The sequence below is a fragment of the Nipponia nippon genome, unplaced genomic scaffold, assembly GCF_047370975.1.
Source record: "Nipponia nippon isolate SJK-2023a ecotype South Korea unplaced genomic scaffold, ASM4737097v1 scaffold_1, whole genome shotgun sequence".
Lineage (NCBI taxonomy): Eukaryota > Metazoa > Chordata > Aves > Pelecaniformes > Threskiornithidae > Nipponia > Nipponia nippon.
This window is the reverse complement of record NW_028262290.1, coordinates 64187949-64209791: the sequence shown is the minus strand read 5'-3', so window position 1 is coordinate 64209791 and position 21843 is coordinate 64187949. Positions and strand designations below refer to the sequence as shown.

General features: G+C 38.3%; 1 protein-coding gene across 4 annotated transcripts in view; it reads right to left on the bottom strand.

The window, feature by feature from the left end:
* Window positions 1-21843, bottom strand: part of ZNF407 (zinc finger protein 407) — a 352038-nt gene that overhangs the window by 98477 nt on the left and 231718 nt on the right. For all 4 annotated transcript variants that reach the window (XM_087757699.1, XM_087757707.1, XM_087757724.1 and 1 more), the window contains one exon: window positions 6560-6738. In XM_087757699.1, the coding sequence (XP_087613825.1) occupies window positions 6560-6738 (179 nt within the window). The remainder of the gene's footprint in view (window positions 1-6559; window positions 6739-21843) is intronic.

Below are 21843 nucleotides of genomic sequence, written 5' to 3'. Positions count from 1 at the left end.
AATAGCTATGACAAGAGCAAACCTGTTTGAAGCAGAGCTGCTGCTGCCTTTTTTTTTTTTTTTTTTAAGTATACCAGCCATCAAAAATAATGTTTTATCTGACTAGAAACCCAAGCAATATTCTGCTACTGTAAAAGCTTCTACCTGATTTGCCTGTATCTAGCAATGACAGATTTTTAATATTGTTTCAAATTACAGCATTTAAAGTATTTTATTTAAACAGTGATAAAGACTAAGAACATAAGTATTCCAAGAAAAAAGTTAAATATGCTTGCAAACAAAACTATGTATCCATTCTTCGGATGCTTTACTTAAGGTACAGATTACAAGTTTGCATAGGTACCTGACTTGTATTTCCATTATTTCATTGATAAACAGCATTCACTGATTTTATATTTTTGTTGTTTGATGAATTCAGAGAGTATAAGAGTAAACGGGGGTTTATTATTTCATTTTTCCTTAATTTTTTCAACTTTATATTTTCTACTAAAAAGTCAGAAGGTACAAAAGAAGGGACAAGAGAAAAAGAAAAATTTAAAAGTAGAAAAGCACTAGGATACTAGTATAATTGCTATATTATCGGGTTATGTGTGTCCAATTCACATTCTGAATAAGTCTGCAGTTTCCACTTGGCAATACAGTTATACCTTGATAAAATCACATAATAGATCACACCATAACTTTTAGCAATCAATTTTTCCTCTTAATAATTTGATAAATGTAGCTGTCAAGTGGGATAAAGATCACAATTTTATTTGGGATTAACTATTTGAACTTTCAGAATTCCATTCATGAATATTGCAACTGTTACAACTGATAGGATCACAATTTTGTCCCTTGTTGATGATGTAATCATGTTGCAGGTTGCTAGTACAGCCTTGTTTCTCAAAAGCTAAAGAAACTGAAAGAGAAACGTGTGGAGAGCACAGCCTTTCAAAAAGTGCACTTAAAAACGTTTGGAAAAATATTTCTGCAAACATGCATAAAACAGACCTTGTGGTAAACTTTTCTCATTTTCACTGCTCTCTGGAAAGAACTAAAACATCCCCTAACTCTGATCCCCTACTCTAAAAAAGAAAAGAGCAGGATGTAGGCCCAGCTTAGTGAACATATGATTAATTGAACTGTCTTTTCACCAGTTTCAGACCTCAGGAGCCAATAACACAGTAACGGAACTGCCAACCAAAAGAGCAGAATTTCATAAGGATTCTTCAAACACCTTAAATAAATAAATAAATGCACGTTCCAATGTATTTTATTAAGGATTTAACGACATACCAGGAAGAAACTTGTTTTAGGCAAGTGTATCTCTGCTGAGGCACAGGTACTTCAGGCTCAAAGAGAGTAAGAATTTAGTGCTGATGATGAGAATGTCATCTCTATGAGAAAGAACACTTTGGGGGACGTATGTGTCTCTTCAGCTATCCCTTTGCTATCACAACACCTAAGCACTACAGATTCACAAACACCATCTTTACCAACAGGCTTTAGATTAACACTGTTTTAAGATTTAAGAGCAGAAAGGACTATTAGATAAGTCTGACTTCTGGTATATTAAAGCCCCTTAAATAAAACTTAATTAGTTTTGCAGTGAACCCAGCAATGTTGGGCCCTCCTAAAACCTCTCTTCCAGAAAGACATCCAGTCTTTTCAACGCTCAAAGGAATGGAACAGGGATAATTTCTTCTGCTAGTTGCTGCCAGAGCTCCATCGACCTCATATTTAAGTGTTCGCACCTTGTTTCTCGTTTGAATTTGTCTGACTACGCTTTCAGTAACTGATTTTCCTTAAGCTTTTCTCAGCTAGATTAAGAGTAGCTCGTGTCTGATATTTTCTCCCTGTGAAGCAACTCATACACTATAATCAAGTACCTATCTATCATTTTGGTCATGAATTATGTAACTCTTCATGAGCACTAAGCGTTCAATCACCACGTAGGCAGCCAACTGCCAAAACACAATCGTCACGATCTTTGTTCTTTGGAGGCCCAACCCCAGAGGCACCTATAATTTTCACGGAGGCACAGGCACACAAAGCAGTACTTCCAAGCATCCCCCAAAACATGTCTGTGCAGCAAGGGGAAGCAGCTCACACATTTAGTTCTGTCAGGATCCATAAGAGTAAGCGATCCTCCACTCCTACTCGCGGGGCCCAGGGTGGCAAACTCTGCTGGATAACTTGACTGCTTCACAAGCACAGTATCAAAGAAAAAACAGACTTACCAAAGAGTATGACAACTTGATCTGCCTTCCCTGATTTTTTTAAAAGAAAAGACTTCCAAGAGAGATTTTGTATGACTGCTAATTCTAAATTAAGTAAAATGCCTCCAAATTTTCTGTTCAATGTCTTAAGCAGTTTCCTAATCACATAGTTGACTGTTGTGAAGCCATTTTCAAGCAAAAGCTTTGTGCTTCAAACTGGGTAGGCATTGCACCTATTTTGCACATGGGGAAACTCGGACAGAGAGCAAGCCCACTATATCAGTAGCTCAGTGAAAAACAGAGGTATTCTGATTTCCTAGAGTAGCACTCATTCTTGGAGATCATGTTCACTGCTAACAATGCAGCACAGAAATTATACAGAAAACAACAGTATCATTGCATAACTTTCAATATGATCATGAAAACAATAATGAGCAAACTGCTCCTCTTCTCTCTGAAGAGCTTTTTGCCATACGTCCAGTTTAGTATCCACACAAGACGACTATGCACACAATGAGATGCCATAGTCTCTGCAGCTATTGGAATAATGGAGATGTCAAGCTATAGATATTACACTCTTTGGATATAAATAATGCATCATAATAGTATCATAATGTTTATAAGACAAAAGCTCCTAAATGATGAACGTTTATTTCAAACTGAAATGATTCCTACCAAGTGATGCTGCTCCAAAGCAGACAAGGTACTGAGAGAGACAGCTGGACTACTGATCTCTTCCAAGTTCTACCACAGGTATGGGCCCTTCCTCTGTCCCACTTGTCAAAATATTCAGGCTCAGTTCAACTCAGTATTGAGATGTAACATCAGTTGGAAGAAAAAACATATCCAAGAAACTTGGAAATGTAATGCACACAAGAATCGATCCAAAGATTTCTTCAGTTTATTCTGAGACTCGCCAACAGACAAGTCCACACTGAGCAACTCAGTAAAATTTTCTCAAAAAAAAAAAAAAAAAATCATCAAAATGATAGTCATCACGGTGATATGACAATTCACTCACTTATTGTATTAATTTTCCATTTGTAATGATGAATTTTCAGATTTGCACATTGATAAAACAAGAATAATATTAATAGCTTCCATTAGAACCAAATTTCCCTGACTAAAACATTAACTGCAGGATTCCTGAGCTTGCTAGTAAACCCACTTCTGTTTTACAACAGCTATAAAATCTATCAGTGTCTTAAAAGTGATTTTTTAAAAGAAAATAAATTAATATTGTGGATAATTTCTGGATTTGTTTTTAAACAAAATTTCAATTTCAAAACAAATCTTGAGAATATGGGACAGAATATCAAGAAACAGGCATAAAGCTCTTACAGAACAACACACAATGACATTTCAAAACAGATTTGATGATTTGTATAAAAATTAGAGGTTAAATGTGTAAATTGATATTTGAAGTGTAATCTAGCCATAATAATTCAAGCCATAATTTTATGTGCAGATGCACATATCTTTTTGTTAGTTTGTGTGCATTAAAGGTATGCTGTTCAAGTGCAGTAATTGTTTTAAATTAAAGCAGAAGTATGCTCTAGATTCTTATTGTTTTAAAACATATAATGGTACTTCATAAGGTTTGTAAGGAATATAGTTGTATAGTTAAATATCTCCATCTATGAAAGAGTCTACAGCAAAAAGGGAAAAGAAAGCCCGAAGATCTGGCTTTGTGGCATTTCCATACATCAATTCCTCACATTATACAGGATTTCAAAGATAGAGAATAGAAAGCGCTACCACCTATCAATTATAGTATCACCCTTACTCGTGTAGAAGCTAACTTGTTCTGCCTTCCACCTTCCGCAGCCTCTCTTTTAGAGATGCAGCTTCTTTAAGCTCCCTACTGCCATTGACCCCATAAGGCAGTATATTACTTGCCAAAGAAAGCTAAACAGAAATTAGTAGTAGAACATTATATTATAAAAAGCATTAACTTTGAATTAGAAATCCAACTGATAACCTTAATTTCACAGATGAGAAACAGACTTGATTTTTGTTCCCAGCCACAACCTAAAAGAACCCCACAGCTCCATTCTTGGTGGGTTGTGGTGAAGGAGTTGCTGACTGGTCCTGCAAAGTGGCTGGAGTTGGTGTTTGACCCTTTGCCAGTGATGAGACTTATTCTATTTCTATTCTGCTCAAAGAAGCAAAGGAGCTGGCTTTACTGTTACAAAGCAATGTTAGAACACAAAAGACAGACAAATATGTTTAAGTTAAAAAAAAAAAAATAAAAATCGATCTTGTATGACACTTTCATACTCCTATCATCCTAAAGGGTTCTATGTCATGTTGTAGATTCTTTGTGTGTGCAGCCAATGACCAATATGTAATCAGTAACTGTGAATCAGACATAGAACAAATCTTATTTTGATAAGGGATGTTAGCCAGGGCACAGGAGTTATCCCCTCATTCCTTTAAAAATTTTCTCTAAAACCTTTAACTCTCATATGTCCAGCAGTCAGAAATAGATTGAAAAGAAGAAATGAAAACCCCTTAATTTAACTCTGATGTGAATACACAATTATCACCTAGGTCCCACCTTAACAGTGTTTCTTCTTGAAAGGAAAATATAGTATCGATCTTTTAGTGATGGAATTATGCAAACAGTATTTCAATACACTTTTGTTGTGTACCAGTTCTAGGCTAGCCTGGCAATATTTAGGTGGCAACCAGTTCTTGCCAGTACTAATATGTTTGTACAGTACAAACATTGCCTGTTCAGTGCAAGGGAATTTCTCCACTGTAAGAATGAATGTATAAAAAGCAGATATCGTTAGTATACAACACATTGATTACAGTTTTCCTATGTTACCAAGACAAGCAAGTTGAATAGTTTTACCCACAGCATGCTGCAATGAGCAATTCATTTACCTAGATATAGTCTTGAACAAGTAACATGAAAACTTTGGAAATTTTGGAAAATATTTGTGATTCTACTAGTGTTATATATGTGTTGTGTCTGTATATCTGTCTATTTAAAGCATTTTAATTTTTCATATTATTTTAAGTGCGATTATTGTAGTAAAAATCCAACAGTGTCTGGATATAAGCTCTGAGTTGAATATTCATTCACTTTAGTGAGAACTATGGTGAAATGTGATCAGTTTTCTGACCTATTTTGAAATTGGTATTCCGCCAACTGGCATTTTGTTTGCACATCCAGATATTATCCACCATATGCTGACATGACATGATGATTGGTTCCAAAATGAAGTGGAATACTTGGCAAATAGAAATATATGGTACAAATAATACACTGCCTCCAGTCAGGAAAGCAAGCAGTCATTTTGAGAAGACTGAGAGGTTTTAAAATGACTTGAGTGTACACACTGCATAGAGCTGAATGAAAGCTCTCTAGGTCATGTTTTTTTACAGGTATGAGGGTCTCAAAAAATTATGAGATCAATTCCTTACACAAGAAGATTCAAATCTGACACAGCAGTACTAATAGTAGTACTTCGATGGAAGATTAATTTGCATCTCAGGAAGAATTTGGCCCACATAGCTTCTTCCTCCTCTGGATTCCCTAACTCTTTCTTCTCGCCATCTGTTCTTTTTTCCCACTGCTCTGACTTGTCTTCCCGCCCAGTGATGTCTAAGTTATCTGCCTCTCCTGAGCTAAGATCACATTTCAGTCAAGCTCCAGCCTAATTTTGTATTATTTCTCCTAATGTCTTGCCATTAAACTCTTGTTTTTCTCCTAACTGGATGCTCCCATTAAAGTTCTGCCTTCTATTCTGAACTGTAGAATCTCTAAGAAAAAAAAATTTAAAAAAATCTCGTGTTCCTAAACAGGAAACACCCCAACATTTTTCTTTTAATTCCTGTTTCCAAAGCAATGTTTTTGTTTTGCATTCCTCCAGCGACATCCATGTCTGTGCTCTCTAACATAAACCCTCAAAACATACATGTAAGTTATTGATTGATCTCTGCTGTTCTATCTTTTAATATTAAATACTGTCTGCTTTTTTGTAATGAAATCTAAGAATTTTTAAAGTGGTACATTGATTTGCCACTGTATTTCCGGCGGAATTTTGGTTTTCTGTTCTTGGAGGAATAGGGTGGGCAGAGGGACTTAATACAAATGTTAAAAAAATATTTCTCTATAAAAGTTCAACTAGATTTCAAAATGAGACATCTAAATAGCACGCACTTCTGATGTTTATGTATGGAACCGCAAGCTTTGCACCCCTTGTGAAAACCTGAAGAGGACTAAGCCCATTTTAAAATCATGTTCTTTAGAATAAATAACATAGCAGCTAACTTTCTTATTGCCATCATTTAAGCATGCTCATGTAGAATAGAGAATTTGTAAGCAAAGGGAAGAATAACCTTACCAGCATGCAAGTACGCCAGATCAGGATTTTCAATGTCTGGGTGTAGTTCTTTTAAGTGGTTACGAAATTCCACAGGGATATTGGTTCCATAGTCACATTTAGGACAGTTATACATTTTTACTCCTTCATGCTTTCCTGTATGTAAGATGTGTTTACGGATATTTTCAGCACAGTTAGACCTAAAAAACAATGAAAAAAGAAACAGGTTATATAACAATTTATTCCCTACTAGTCATTCAAATAAAACCTAGTGTTATAACAGAAAATAAGTAGTCATTACTCATTTTTCCCTATCTGCCTAATTTCTGCATCTCTTAGGTTTTGTATAAATGTTGTCCTTTGCACGAAGGCTCCCAAAGCTGTTTCAGGTTAACTGAGCAATACATCTGAACCAGAATAATTTAAAAATGAACAATTTTTTACATTTGTAAAAGCCTTATAATTTTTATTTTTTTTGATGGTAGTCAGTGATGGACAGAAATTAAGCAAAAGTCTTTAACTTAGCAAAACTGAAATACACAGATGCTTGTAACATTCCCAGTGGAGCTCACATGAACCTCTCCTACACAGTTCCTAGATTCCATAGGACTTACTATGAATGTTTTTTGTAAGGAAATTCCACCAACTCTCATCACACCTTATGAACTGTTCCTAGAAAAGAGAATTGAGTTGTTCAAGTTTATACCTTTTTGAAAGTACACACAGGTTCTGGTTTATATCTTAAACACAGCTTTTGTAGAAGCAGTGGAGTTTTCATGCATAAAAGTCAGAATACATATAAAATTAATTTTATACATTTCAAAATGTTTTAATGTTTCTAATCATATTTCTGAAAAAAAAAAGTGAATAAAGATCTTGTATTTCTTTTATCCAGAGATCCATGATATGACAGTAATTTTTAATTTCCAGTCTTTAAAACTTTGCTGTCTCAAACCAAAATTATTTTCCATTAGAATTTCCTACTTATTCAAAGACTGTGATGAATCCCATATAAAATATACTGCTTCTTCATTTATTTCAATCAGAAATAACCATTATATTTAATCTTGAATCAAAATAACAGCCTATGTACAAATTTTTTTAGGCTTTCTTAGTACTGTACACTATTAATATTGTCAAACTAAGAACAGTAATTCAGTTTAACTGAAAAAAGTACAAACACTCAAGTAAACTACATAAACACATCACACTTCACGAATATTCAAATAAGACAACAGTAGTATTTTGAGGAATTGATTGTTTACCTGTCACTGTCAGAAATACCACAGTAACAGGCACCTAAAAAAAAAAGGACCCCCAAAATAAACTGGAAGTAGCAGCTTGGAGTTCTGTTGGAGTGCTTGTCTCTCCCTTGGAGATGGTCATAGTAAAGCTGATATCTGCCTTACGGTGCTGCCAAAGCTCACCCTCTGTCATGTCCATCTGCTATATACCAGTATAATGATCAGGCTCCTGAGAATGTCAGAGAAGACACTTATGTTCACTGAAAAATATGGGGAATATTGGCCCTCAGCATCTTTCAGGATTCAGCCCTAAAAAAATTACAATGCTCATAAATGTTGTTAAAATGAAACATGTATTTTATTAAAAAAAAAAAAAAAAAAGGATAGTGTATACTGCAATGAAAGCAGGAGACGATCTGGTAACCTTCTATCATGGGTTATACTTTAAAGGGCAGTGGATTAAAGCAGAGCACACGAATCTGAAATAAAATATCTGTGTCCTTTTAGCTCAGCTCTCATACTATGTTAAGGAAAGATATAAAACTTTTTACTTTGAAATATTTCTGTGAAATATATAAAGGATCTGTGGAAACCTATGTAAGAGTTGTGAAGAAAACCCAGCCTGTTCAAGTCATAAAAGACCAGTTCTATCTCCTTTGATTTGTGAATTTGCTCCAACCACTTTAAAGAGAGCAATCCCGAAGTCTCATTTATTCAGTCATCAGTAAAAATCTGACTAAACATGCCAACATACTGATATATTCATCATGGGAAATAAAAACATATAAAATATGAAAATATATTTTTCCATGTGATGAGGCCAGAAAGACTTAATCAAAAATGAGGAATATGAGATCACAAGGCATTACAAATGGCCTCTCGTATTGGGTTGCAATGCAGCAATTGCAATCATAAGGTAAACCATGAAGATAACAACTGGCAAATCCAAGCACTTTTGAAGCCAAGTAATACCTTTAAATATGACATGACAAAAAGGTACTGCATATAAAATTTTTTTTTTAATTATTCACTGTGCTTTGACTGTCTGTTTTATTAGGAGTCTTCTCCTGAGTACTGTACAAGTATGTTATTATATGTCTGACACAAAAAACCCCCACACCAAAACTTTGTGTATGTGTGTAGTTACATCACTTCATCTCATATGACTAAACACAGAGGTCTGTGATTTTAAACAGCACTATTTTCATTAAAGCTATGCCATGATAAACATCTCACTAAAATATTAGTGTGTTGCAATAGTGATGATAGTTAAGCATTTGACAGGCTTTGTATTATAAAATACACTTCCAGGAGTTTACAAACTTTGAGATAAAGATTCCCTTTGTTCTGAAATTTGGCAACTTAGAGCCCAGCCCAAAACAAACTGAGTAAAGTCTTTCTGTTTTTTGAGTTCCAGTCTGAATTACAAACAAATAAATGCAGCTTTTAAAAGGCTAGCCTGTGTTCCAGTACGGCTAAACCAGAGGTTCCTCAGTTAAATTACGATGCATGCTTTCGTCCTTATGATCCATTTTCCATTCCAAAAATCAGATGTACATATTTATGGCAATTTTTCCAGTCTCTGCAATAACAGGAAGGGCACTCACTAGAGAGACTTAATTAGTCTAAAGCTATAGTCTATGGGTTTGTATTCAATGCTGATCCAGAGAAGCACAACAGTAATTTTGTTTTTATTTCACGTCTTGCAGCGAGTCGTATCAGACATGAAGAAAGATTTGAGACTCGATGCAAACCCCACAAAGGGGGTTCTCTTAAAGGGAAGTGGAAGACCTGTACAGAGTTTTCAGTGTCCTATCAGTGCTATACACGGTTAAAGAAGAGATGGGACGTGTTCCTAAGGCACGTTGCAGGTGAACAGGAAATGTGAGCTGAAAAGCTCAGCCCATACTTCCCATGCAACAAGCCCGTACGACCTCCTCCATCAAAGACTGATATATCGGGAAGGGCGTAGGCTTACTTTCCACTGCACACATCCAGGAAAGCTCCCACATTTCTGTAAAGGACAATGCTGTGAAGTAAGGGAGACGGATGGCAAGCTTCTCCTGAGAAATGCAGCTACTGATTAAGACGAAAGGAAAACCTCTTCTGGCCTAAGATAAAAAAGGGCTTTTATCTCGAATGTTCATGTTCATCGCAGAGGAATGAGTTCACATTGCTGTTCTAACTGCACATTTCATGTTGCCATTAGAAGTCTGTTCATACCAACCAGTTACATGTCTTTCTTTTGGTGCTCTCAGTAAATTAAAGGTTGCTGTGTATTCAAATATCATGAACTGGAAATGACTTGTCAATTGTAAAATTGTACTTTAGTCACAGAACCACAGAATGGTTGAGGTTGGAAGGGACCTCTGGAGGTCGTCTGGTCCCACTCCCCCTGCTCAAGCAGGGCCACCTACAGCCAGTTGCCCAAGACCATTTTCAGGCAGCTTCTGAATACCTCCAAGGATGGAGACTCCCCAGCCTCCCTGGGCAACCTGTAACAGTGCTCAGTCACCCTCACAGTGGAAACGTGCTTCCTGATGTTCAGAGGGAACCTCCTGTGTTTCAGTTTGTGCCCATTGCCTCTTGTCCTATCACTGGGCACCACTGAAAAAGAGCCTGGTTCCGTCGTCTTTGCACCCTCTCTTCAGGTATTTGTGCACATTGATGAGATCCCCCCCAAGCCTTCTCTTCTCCAGGCTGAACAGTCCCAGCTCTCTCAGCCTCTCCTTATTTGAGAGAGATGCTCCAGTGCCTTCATCATTGTAGTACCCCTTTGCTGGACTCTCTTAAGTATGTCTATGTCTCTCTTGTACCAGGGAGACCAGAACTGGACACAGCACACCAGGTATGGCCTCACCAGTGCTGAGCAGAGGGGAAGGATCACCTCCCTTGACCTGCTGGCAGCAATCCTCCTAATGCAGCCCAGGATATAGTTAGCTTTCTTTGCTGCAAGGGCATGTTGGTGGCCCATGCTCAACTTGGTGTCCACCAGGAACCCAGGTCCTTTTCTGCAAAGCTGTTTTCCAGCTGGTCAGCCCCCAGCATATAGTGGTGCATGGGGTTGTTCCTCCCCATGTGCAGGACTCGGCACTTACCCTTGTTGAACTATATGAGGTTCCTGTCAGCCCATTTCTTTAGCCTGTTGAGGTCCCTCTGGATTGCAGCACAACTTTCTGGTGTATCAGCCACACCTCCCAGTGTTGTGTCATCTGCAAACTTTCTGAGGGTACACTCTGCCCCATCACCCAGATCATTAACGAAGAAGTTGAAAAGGACTAGACTCAATATTGACCCCTGGGGTACACCGCTAGTTACTGGCCTCCAACTAGACTTCATGCCACTGATCACCACCCTCTGGGCTCAGCTGCTCGACACCAACAATGTATCCAAAAAAGATTTAAGTTACTTTTGATGTCATTGTCACTCTGTAAGCAAATCTCAGAATACTGATTACCTAGATAGGAACAGGATACCACAGCAAAAAAAGCTGGGTAGGTACTATAACAGTGAATAATACTCAGCTTCCAATGGACATCTCCAGTGGCACCCTACCACAATGGGGCTCAAAGCTTCTCCGCAATGGGGCCTAAAGCAAACTTCCCTATTCCAAGCATGAAAACAAAACAGTTTATTCAAGTTTTCAGTGGTGACTGTGCTTGCACAGGCATCATCCAGAGAATGACAAGGAAGCTCAATGCCACATGCCACAACCCTCCGTGCCCTCATCTGCTCCTTAGCAGCACTGATCCACTTTGCTGGGGGAGTGGAATAAAGGGGAAGGTTAGGAGTAGCATAAAATGCCCAGACATTTTGTCACCATGAGAATCTGTTGCCTGTGTTTACTTTGTCTTCCCTCTCCTATTGCCTCTCTCCTATCCTTATCTCTCTCTCTCTCAGTTCTCTCACCAAAAATAGGGCATTGTGCTAAGAGCAATAAACAGAGTGCCTGGTCTACAGAACAGGGGGAAAATACATGCTCCTAGTGCACAGGGCAAAAGTTCTCATAACCGCCTTCCTCCCTAAGCCAGAAAATACTATTGTTCCTCTAGCCCCTAAAAGTAGCATCCCTCTGCCCCTATGAAGACATTTTCTCAGTTGCATTGGCAAGCTGTAGTGTGCCACTGACCAGATTCCTCAGCAAAACTAGGTCTACCCCATGGCAAACAGCAGCACTGTTCAGGGTCCTGGGATGGCAGAGCACAGGTGTGCACTTTGCAGGAGGCAGAGGTGGGAGTTCAAAGTCAGCAGCAGGGAATCACGGGAGGAACGACGAGCCTTGAAGCAAGTTTGTGCCAGGTGGGCAATTGCCAGCCTGAAGGTCCCCACAGTAAGTGCTGCCTGCGGTCGTTATTCCCCCATCATCTCTTCCTTCTCTCCCATCTTGCAGGGCTCAGCCAGCCAGCCAGTCTCACCAGCAAGCAGCACAAGCTATAAGAGGGCAGGGATTCGGGCATCCCTTCCCCACGCAGAGGGGCTCAGCCCCAGCCTCGCGGCTGGATGCAGGGGGTCGCGCTCTGCCCTCCTCCCAGCCAGCAGCACTGGTTTAGACAGCCCATGTAAACAGCTGAATTCAGTAGCTAACTGCAGAGCTATTTACTGTCCTCATCTTTTATGTGGCCTTTTAGATAAACATCATGAAGTAAGAGAAATTCACAAAACATCTTCTGTTAATTCTAAATTTGCCTGTGCGGAATAGGAATGCTTCTATATTTTCTAAGGGTTTTGTACATGAGAATACATTAGCATTGCATTCAACAGCTAAATGAAATATAGTAGGAAGCAACCTATTTTTATTAAGATGTTTTACTAATAGGGAACCAAAATTAGAACACTCTTCCATTATGTGCCTGACATTTTCAGAAAGATGCTTACTGCAAGACATGGAAATGGAAGGTTTCAGAGGTGCAAATGAGGCAAAATGTTAATGCCCACTAAGTTTTAAAAATTTTAGCACCTTGTAGGGATCTTATTTGCACAAAATAAACCTTTTTCAAAAGGTTTTCTCCAGTATATTAAGTACAAACAACCTCTTTCTGCAGAGAAATGAATATAACCTAAAGGACTTAGGGCAGCTCCATGGATGTCACTATTTACAACATAAGAACAAACACAGTGATACAGCTGACTGATTGAAAAGATTTCTGTTCGTCAGTATGAATCAAGTTCACTCTCATATGGAGAGCACTCTGAAGGTCTTCTGCAGTGTTTATACCCTCCTATGCAACCTGCAAGAAGTACACAGAAATTGGAGTATTTTGATTGAAAAATAGCAAAGTCCCCAGATACTCTCTTCCAGAAATAAAAGCAGTTATGATGAAAGCAAACTTCTCATGAAAGCAATATGTATCATCATAGATTCTTAACCTCTGTTATTCACCAAAAATTTGCAGGTGTTTCTTTCACAGAAAATGCCATCTAATTTGGAAAACTGTCTTTAAATCAAAACTGCAATAATGTAATTACACTAGAAAAGGAGAGCCACAGATTTTTAAAAATGCAAAGTCATATAGAACATTTAGCTTAACCTCATGGATTGCACAGTTCATAAAAAGTTTGCACAGTGATTCTTTCCTCAAACCCTAACTCTTTTTGGTACTAAACCATGATTTTCAGAGACACACTGAAATCCGATGGAAATCAACAGGGAACCCATTGTAATTGTAGGCAAGTTACTCTACAGTTGATCACACTCACTTTTACAAACTCTCGTATTTCTCATATTCCTGCATCCAGCTAACAGCTAGTGTTACGTTTCCAACACATCTTGCTCAGCTGAAGGATCCTCTGCTATCTGGACTTCTCGTGGATGAGCTACAGAGACCCAGTTCCTTTCACCTCACTTTGGGAAATCATCGGATTTTTCCTAAACTCTTTCCAATTGTAAACATTTGTTTAACCTTTGAGTACTACGGTGCATTTCACGCCAGTGCTGCATACAAGGATGCCATGACTTCCCCCGTGCCCAGCATTCCCCAGTTCCAGCCAGGAGTGCTGGGAGCTCCTGGGTACTCCTCAAAGCACCAAGAGCTCCTGTTCGCTCATTTATATGCAGGAACTTTTCAGGTTTTTTTCAGCGTTACTGCTTCCCTTCTAGCCTGCCTTTCTTACTTGCATTAAACTGTATGAAAACTAGCATTCAGTAGAGTGACAGTAAACAACCTAATGGGCAATATTTTCTTGACAGGAAAGAAACAAATACCTCAATCTGTGGTAATTACATTATATGAACAGGCTTATTCAATCAAAATCTTCACAATGACAGTCACTCTGCCCAACTTCTACTAAGCAAAAACCAGACAAACAAACCCACCAAAAATTATTCCCAGCATACTCAAGATTTATCTACATTTCTGTTTTTAAAATAAACTGATTGCCAGTTAACTCAAACTAGCTACAACTTTATACACAATCTGCATACACCGCTAGCACTCAGTTCAGACCACAAGTTTAAAACTTGAAGTATTGGCTTACCTCCTCAGTGCTACAGGTCAATACAGTATTGCACAAGAAATAATAAAAATATATTCTGAAATGTGTGGAAACTAACATTATAAAACTGTAATTATTATTACACATTAACACACATATATAACATATATGTGTGCATATGTATATGAGACATGGTACATTTTCTTAGTCTTCCTATTACTAGCATGCACCTGGGTTACTTTTTCCTTGCTCTTTTCCTTTAAGAACAAAATTTCTACCTTTTATTTAGGTTTTAAATGACTGGGGGAACAATCACATGAATACAAGTGCTGGCGCTCTGCAACCGACCTCAATTATCAAGTGACTTATGATATTATTGCCAGAATTAGCAGCATACAGCTCCATGGGAACTCAGGAGGTCAACCACGATGTCCCCAGCGCCAGCTCAGTTCTGCCTACGTCACTGCTGGCAGACATCCCTCTATGCTGTTCATAAAGTCCTCTGCTGGACAATGGCAACGAGCTGCTGGGGGACAGCAATGTCTTTACCACTATAGCTGTTTCTGCAGCGAACGCTTGCCCACAGCTGATGCTTTTCAACCGTACCAAGCTAAGCTGACTGAAATACACACCCACAGTGTCATAAAAACGCATACCCTACAATCTGGTGGCCACACGTATTGCCATGTTTTACATGTACTGCCATGTATTGCACGCATTGCCACTCAGAAAATATGAAGTAGCCCACAGAAGAGAGTACACTACATTTACATGTTTTAATGAGATTTTATGATACAGTCAGTTTCACAAAGAAAATAATAAAAACGTATTTGGGATTTATTCTGACAGTATTATAGTAATACCCAGGGATAATAATCGTAATGTTTTCTGCTTTTCTACATTTATAGCTTTGCATTTTTTTCTGTAATGATCTATTTGTTATGACATACAGTATGTGTGACAGATGTCCAATGCTGGCTGCTAAAAAGTAGCAGAGCCCTGTAGGGAAGCAGCAAAAACTTGTGCGTCAGCACTGAAAATGATGGAAGATTGATAATTACTGCTTGTGTCTCAGCTCCATTCAGCAGACTAGCATGTCCAAATTGTAATCTGGCCACAGCTCTACCATTATATTTACAAGGTATTGGAATAAAAATTCCCAATTTCAAATAATTGATCATTACAAATACGTGTGATTACGATAGCCAAAATGCACACTTTTAAAGGCAAATTCAGGGTAAATGGAGATCCTGAAGGGAAATAAGAAGTAACGTACTCTAGTCTTGTTTACCTCTGAGAAACCTGTAAAGCCGGTTACAACCCTGCACAGTGAACAACAACCAAAGTATAAAACCAGTGCTGGCATCTAGATCTATACTTATGAATTTTCAGTCAGAATATTTTCCTCAAAAAAAGAAAAAAAAAATGTTTAGTTCACAACACACTTCACAACATAAAGAAAACCTGATTTTTGCAGGAAAAAAAAAAAAAAAAATCTTTGATTCCAAGGAAGTAATGGCTTCCTGCCTTAAATGCTTCCATTAATTCTGCTTTCTACAGGAAGAGAAAGAAATAACGAGGAACCTTTTAGACAGAAACGCACAAATTACATCCGAACTACTAGAGTTGGGAGGAGCAGGTGGGAAGGGTGCAGAAAGGCAGGGAGATGCGCCTCAGCTCTCGACCTGTGCTGTGGTCCCCACTGCCCCCAGAGGTGCCAGGCAAAGCTGGGATGCTCAGCTCCTGAGTCTGCCAAGTAGCTCTTTGGAGAGAGCTGCAGTGTTTCTACCTACTGACTAGAGGGAAAAAAAAAAAAAAAAAGGGGCAAAACCAAAAAAAGCATTTTTTCACAGGACTGATCTGCTACTGAAAACTGGCCGTAACATTTGCTAGGACTCCTGGCTTCCGCCTCGCTGCAGGCAGAGTGGGCTCTGTAATGGCCTGGCTCAAGAGCCCTCTGGATCCGCCTGCCTGCAGCGTGAGGGATGCAGAGGTCTGCTGTGCACAGTGCACTGCTGCACCGTGTCAGCCAAGGTTTAAGTGGCAGAAATAGCAGGTGGAGTTCATCTATTTCACAGTAACTGAGAATAATCACTCCATTGTTCATGGGCTTCCTCCCTCCCCCTTTCCTTTCTTGTTGGAGCAGATGGCATAAAAGAGAAGTTGGTCTGAGAAACAGCATCTCTGCAGTGGTGTAAGGATGGAGACCGGGCTTTAAGTATCATAGGCCCTGATTTAGCAAGGTACTTACACACTTGTGCAGCTTAAGTACAAGCAGCCCCATTGACTTCAGAAGAATGACTCACAAGCTTAAATTTATGTACATGATCAAATACCTTGCTGCAATGAGGCCATGGAAAGCATCCATTTTTTAAAAAAGCTAGGATGAATTTAATTGAAGACACACTTTTCCTTTCAACATCAATTTTTTCCCTATTGTACTTCTTTTAATGACCACATAAAGTAACTGAACAATTCTGTAGAGTCTGTTTGTATATCCTCAGGAACCCATAAAGTATTTTCACAAATATAAAAGTGCAGATGGAGCCTAAGAAAGGGTGTGGAGTCTATAGGCTGAACAAGATGAAACTGGACTCCTAATGTTGCTGGAGTCAGAAATGATAGCTACAGACCCTAAAGGCTGCCTGTCAATCTCAGATGCAGATGGCACTTCTTCCAACTGGCCTTTGTGTCAGTTCCTTCAGCCATTTTAGTGACAACATGACTCCCTAGAGGGCAGATCCTGTTGCTTTGCAGCTTGGATTCATACCCAGGGCACAGTGGTCTGTATGATCTCTGCTCAAAGTAGGTTTTTTTTTAATGCTAATACATTGCTGCTTCTTGCCCTATCCCGGCCCCAACCCCCCCATGAAAAGAGAGATGGTAATTTTCTTCTTCATTTCAAATGTTCTAATTTATCAATGGAATAAGTATTAATTGTCTGAAAGATTCACTTTTGTTATGCATGCCAAAAGTATATATAAAATCCCTGCTAATAAAATTTGCAGATGACACTGTAATTGGTAGCATGATTAATAATGATGACACTGCAGTCATACAGAGCGAGCAGAACTGTTTCACAAGCTAGGCCTGTTCAATCAAAACGTGTACACATACAACGACACGTTAGGTCTCACACCTTTGCACAACGCATGCAAGTAACTTACAGAACAGATAACGCTGTGAAAAGCTGTGACGCTGAAAATGATTTAGGGATTAGTAGAACAGCGGTTTAATGTGAGCTTCCAGTGTGATGCTATAAGCAGAAAGGTCCCATGTCATTGTTAGATGTATAAGCAAGGAAGCAGCAAGCAAACGTAAGGATGTAATGTTCTTTTATGACACTGGAGAAACTAATTCTAGAATATCTACTTCCCGTATTACTGCTTACATTTTGAAAAGGCAACAAAGAGCCAAAAAATTATTATAAATAGAAATATAAGTTAAGGGGAAAAAAAAAAAACCTCCAAACATTTAAACTAAAAAACCTCTGTTTTGCTTATTACATTTGAGCTTGGGGCATGAGTAACTTCACAGGGAATAAATGTGTGATTAAGGTGCACCTTAGAGAAAACCTGCAACAAAACCAAAACCAATGACTACAAGTTATAGTCAAATTCAAATGAGAAATAAAGCACCATTTCTTCAGCACTTACAGCAATTAACCTTTCACACATGAGGAGTGGGTTCTCCAACTTTGGATTTTTTCAGATCAAACCTGAATGTCTTTCTAGACGATAAAATTTAGTCAAACACATGAGGCTCAGTACAGAGCAAACTGGAAAAAAAACTATGCAGTTTGTTTTATGTAGAAGGTCAGACTAGCTGAGCTTAAGGCTTTTTCTGGGCTCAAAGTCTACAAGAAGTACAGTCTAAGTCTGAAAAATGTCATTGTGAGGTCAGACATTTATTGTGTTTCCATGATGTCATGGAAATTTGTTCAGTCTGCAAATTAAAATATATTCTTCCTGGCTGTCAATACTGCAAAACCATCTTAGGTTCTGAAAGTCAAATTTGGTTCTTTAGTTGGAGGTATGATTGATTATCTGATCTAAAATCTGCCTTGAAAGTATATATTGGAGAAACATCATTCTCTTCAGATTATGTCCTCATAATGCCATTGTCTGCACAAATATAAGTAAATGCAGCATTTGGCTCTGTACTTTGAGCTTACTTCACAGTCATCATTCACCCAGGAAAACTGGTTTTAAGAGTAGGGAGCAAGCAAAACTTAATTTTTGTTCCTACAAGAGTACATTTGCCTACAAGGACGCCCTGCTGCTCAGTAAGAAATTGCAGCTTTCATGTAGCTAGGTTTTCACAGTAGACCTACACATCAAGTTCAATGTGCTCACCAAGAGATACTGAACTGGAAGAGTGTTGAATGAAAGCACTGAACTATGTATTTGACTTACCTAGTATACCTAGTACATATGTGCAGAGTAAAATGTGTAAGATAGTTTCTAGCACTTCGAGTTCAGACTATTCAAAGTCCCAGATAAGCTGCCTTGTAAAAGTATTACCTTAAAATTGGACCACCCAGAACAAATAAATTATTACTGTTCTTTCAACTATACACAATTATGTCTAAACATTAGACACAGTATTTTAACTAGATGAGAAATCAGGGTAGCACTGTAAATCTATTGATTGAGAAGAATAGGAACTGCCTGAATGGTATTACTTCAAAAAGCTGACCTAGTACCCAAGAAGAAAAAAAAAATTAAACACCAGGGAAAAGCCTTCTGAATGCCAGTGAAATCCTGTCATATTGAGGAATTTTATAGACCAATGCCAAATAAACTATCCTATGATCATGTACGCAAAGGTTTTGTCTTAAAGAAAAAAACCCCACAGAAAAATAAAACCCATCACATTACATGAAAATAAACTTCTTTCGTTTCGTATACATGGTGTTATGGACTTGCCTTTTTTCCCCACAGAGGGTTAACATGAAAAGAGGCAAAAATGGTAAAATATGAAACTTGTTCTTTGGCTTCATCTTTCACATCCCTGTATCATACTACAGCAGAAACTAATGAACTTGCTCATCTTCGAAAGCCCTTTTGCATGCTTCTTCCTTCACCCTTAACTCTGATCCTTGTGGATCTTCCCTTATGTGTGTGCCAATTTTACTGGTATAATATGTGCACTTTTATTAGTTGTGTTCTGATGATTTCTACTGAGAGATACTTAAAGCTTATACAGGTCAAAAACTATTTTATCACTTCTGAAGAAAACTAATAGGGCAGAGTCACTGAATTATAAGAGAGAGAGACCACTGAATTTATTTAATAATCCACGTCCATTTCACAAAAATGGCCTGTGTAATCCTTTTAAAAATAATAACCTGTTCATTTCAGACCTTGCACAATGCTTCTCTTTGTCCCTTGTAAGTCTCTCAAATGTCTTATTTTAAAGGAATATATAGTACTCCCGGAAGACATTTTCCCATTTCTATTCTCTTCAACTCCTGTGAGCCCTTGTTCTGTGTGATAAGGCAATCTCCTTCGGGATCTGAGCTGTGTAGTTTCGCACCACGAGTGACAAGGACTCGACTTGAATAACTGCTGTGCGCAGGTTGTAATTATGTCAGCTGGAGTGTTGAACAAGGGGACTGATTAATGTGAGCCCCAGCCCAGGCACAGTCCCTATCAAAACCTTCGTGCAGGCCAGCAGTGGGGATGGGTTAAAGCAGAAAGACAAAACATGCTGTATCGTCCATGATAGATGAATTGCTCCAACAGTCTTCAGGCAGATGTTCCAGGACAGTATAATATACAATTACTCTGCCTTATCACCTTCCCAGGGACAATAAAGCTTCCTCCTTCTATAGCTCATGTGAGTGAAGGCAAAATTAGTTTTACTTTTACAACACTGACTCACTTATCATGTTGCCTTGATTGTGCTTTTACAGCTAAAGAAAACATATATTCCACTCTTAAACTAAAAAAAAAAAAGAAACCCACCAAAAAACCTCCTGCACTCCTCACCTTTTATATAAAACCAAACGATTCCTTAGAATCTATTTTGCATCATAGTAATAAAGTCCTTAAAGGGCTAATTCAGTACGTTGTTCTAGAGAATGCAACTAACTTTAGAACAACTGGACCTATTCGTAGGTTTAACGTTATATGTATGTATACAAAGGTACATTACTGAATCAAGTCAGAATGTATGCATAATAAAAAATACGTAGGTTTTGTACGGAAGATGCCTATGTGAATAACATGCCCTTAGTGACTATTTTAACTAAGCACTCATTCTAAAAATACCACAGTACTTTTGTAAAACAATTCTTTGAGAAGTCATTAATCCACATACCTCTTTAAAGGCCACAAGTTTACTGTGTAACTGTTATAAACAATCCAAGTATTTTCCAAAAAGTAAACATGAATTAAGTAAATAATAGAAATTTAGGAAGAAAACTATATATATGTATTTGTTGCCTTTTTGTTATCAGAAGTATACAGATTTCTTTTACTGTTGGAATTAGTCTGTATGTTCCAAGGCTATTTCCAAGAGTTTTCACAACAGCAGAAGAATATAGCTCATAATATCCTGATATCATTTCCTTCTAATTACTGGATGTTTATAGACCAAGAAGCTGTGCTATAACAATATAACAATAACATGATCTCAAAAAACAAAACAAAACAAAATGCACCCAAAAATGCATTCAGAGAGGCACATATTTGAAGGTCAGGTTTAGAAACAAAACCAGACTAAAACAGCAACGGCTGATCCTGATGACACTTAAGACTGCACATGTATTTGAAAAATTCTATTTATACGCATTTAGTTCTCATGAAAGGTATTGGATTACTAGTCCTAGAAATGAGAGATGAGATTTTCTAAGGAGATTATGGGAATTAGGCACTGACATTGCACTTCAAGTGAATGCAGGCTCCCAGCTGTTCAAGCTTCTTTGAGGCTTTAGCCATTAAACATCATCACAGACTTGGCAACAGTAGGGTTTCACCATAAGGGTACAGGCTTTCCTATACTCCTATGGTGAAACGCAATCCTACGTTTATGAAGCAAAAACTGGCTCCAAGAAAGCTGGTATGTTCCCACTGCACAGCATAATGACTTCAGAGGATAGCATGACAGAATGATGTTACGACACTCACCGCATGGAGGAACAACAGAAAAATCAGTCTTGGCCTCAGAAAAATCACAATCTAAGCGCTGAAAAGGACATGACAATCAGAAAATAGGCAAAAAGAGGAGTGATAGGTTTGGGAGACATGGTATCCGTAAAACAGGGTAGAAATAAGCTTCTGTCTTGTTTAGGTGCACTGTTGGGCACGGCAGTACTAGAAGGCAACCTAGTCTGTTCTCCAGAACCATTCACATTCCCAGTACAATTAATGAACTAACATAGGTCTCAAGATTTGCTTAAATTAGATATCTACTTTTTCCAAAGAAAGTGTAGGTAGCCAATATGAAACATCAGGAGCTCCCATCTGCTCAGGAAAAGGAAGCACTGGCGTCCCTAACTTTCTAGAAATTAAAGTACTATTCTAGGAAGTAGAGCTCCTGAGTTTTGGGCTGCCCTTCTCTTGAGGAGGGTTGAATCCAGTTCTCCTGCGTCCCAGGAAAGTGTATTAGCTGGCATGATATATC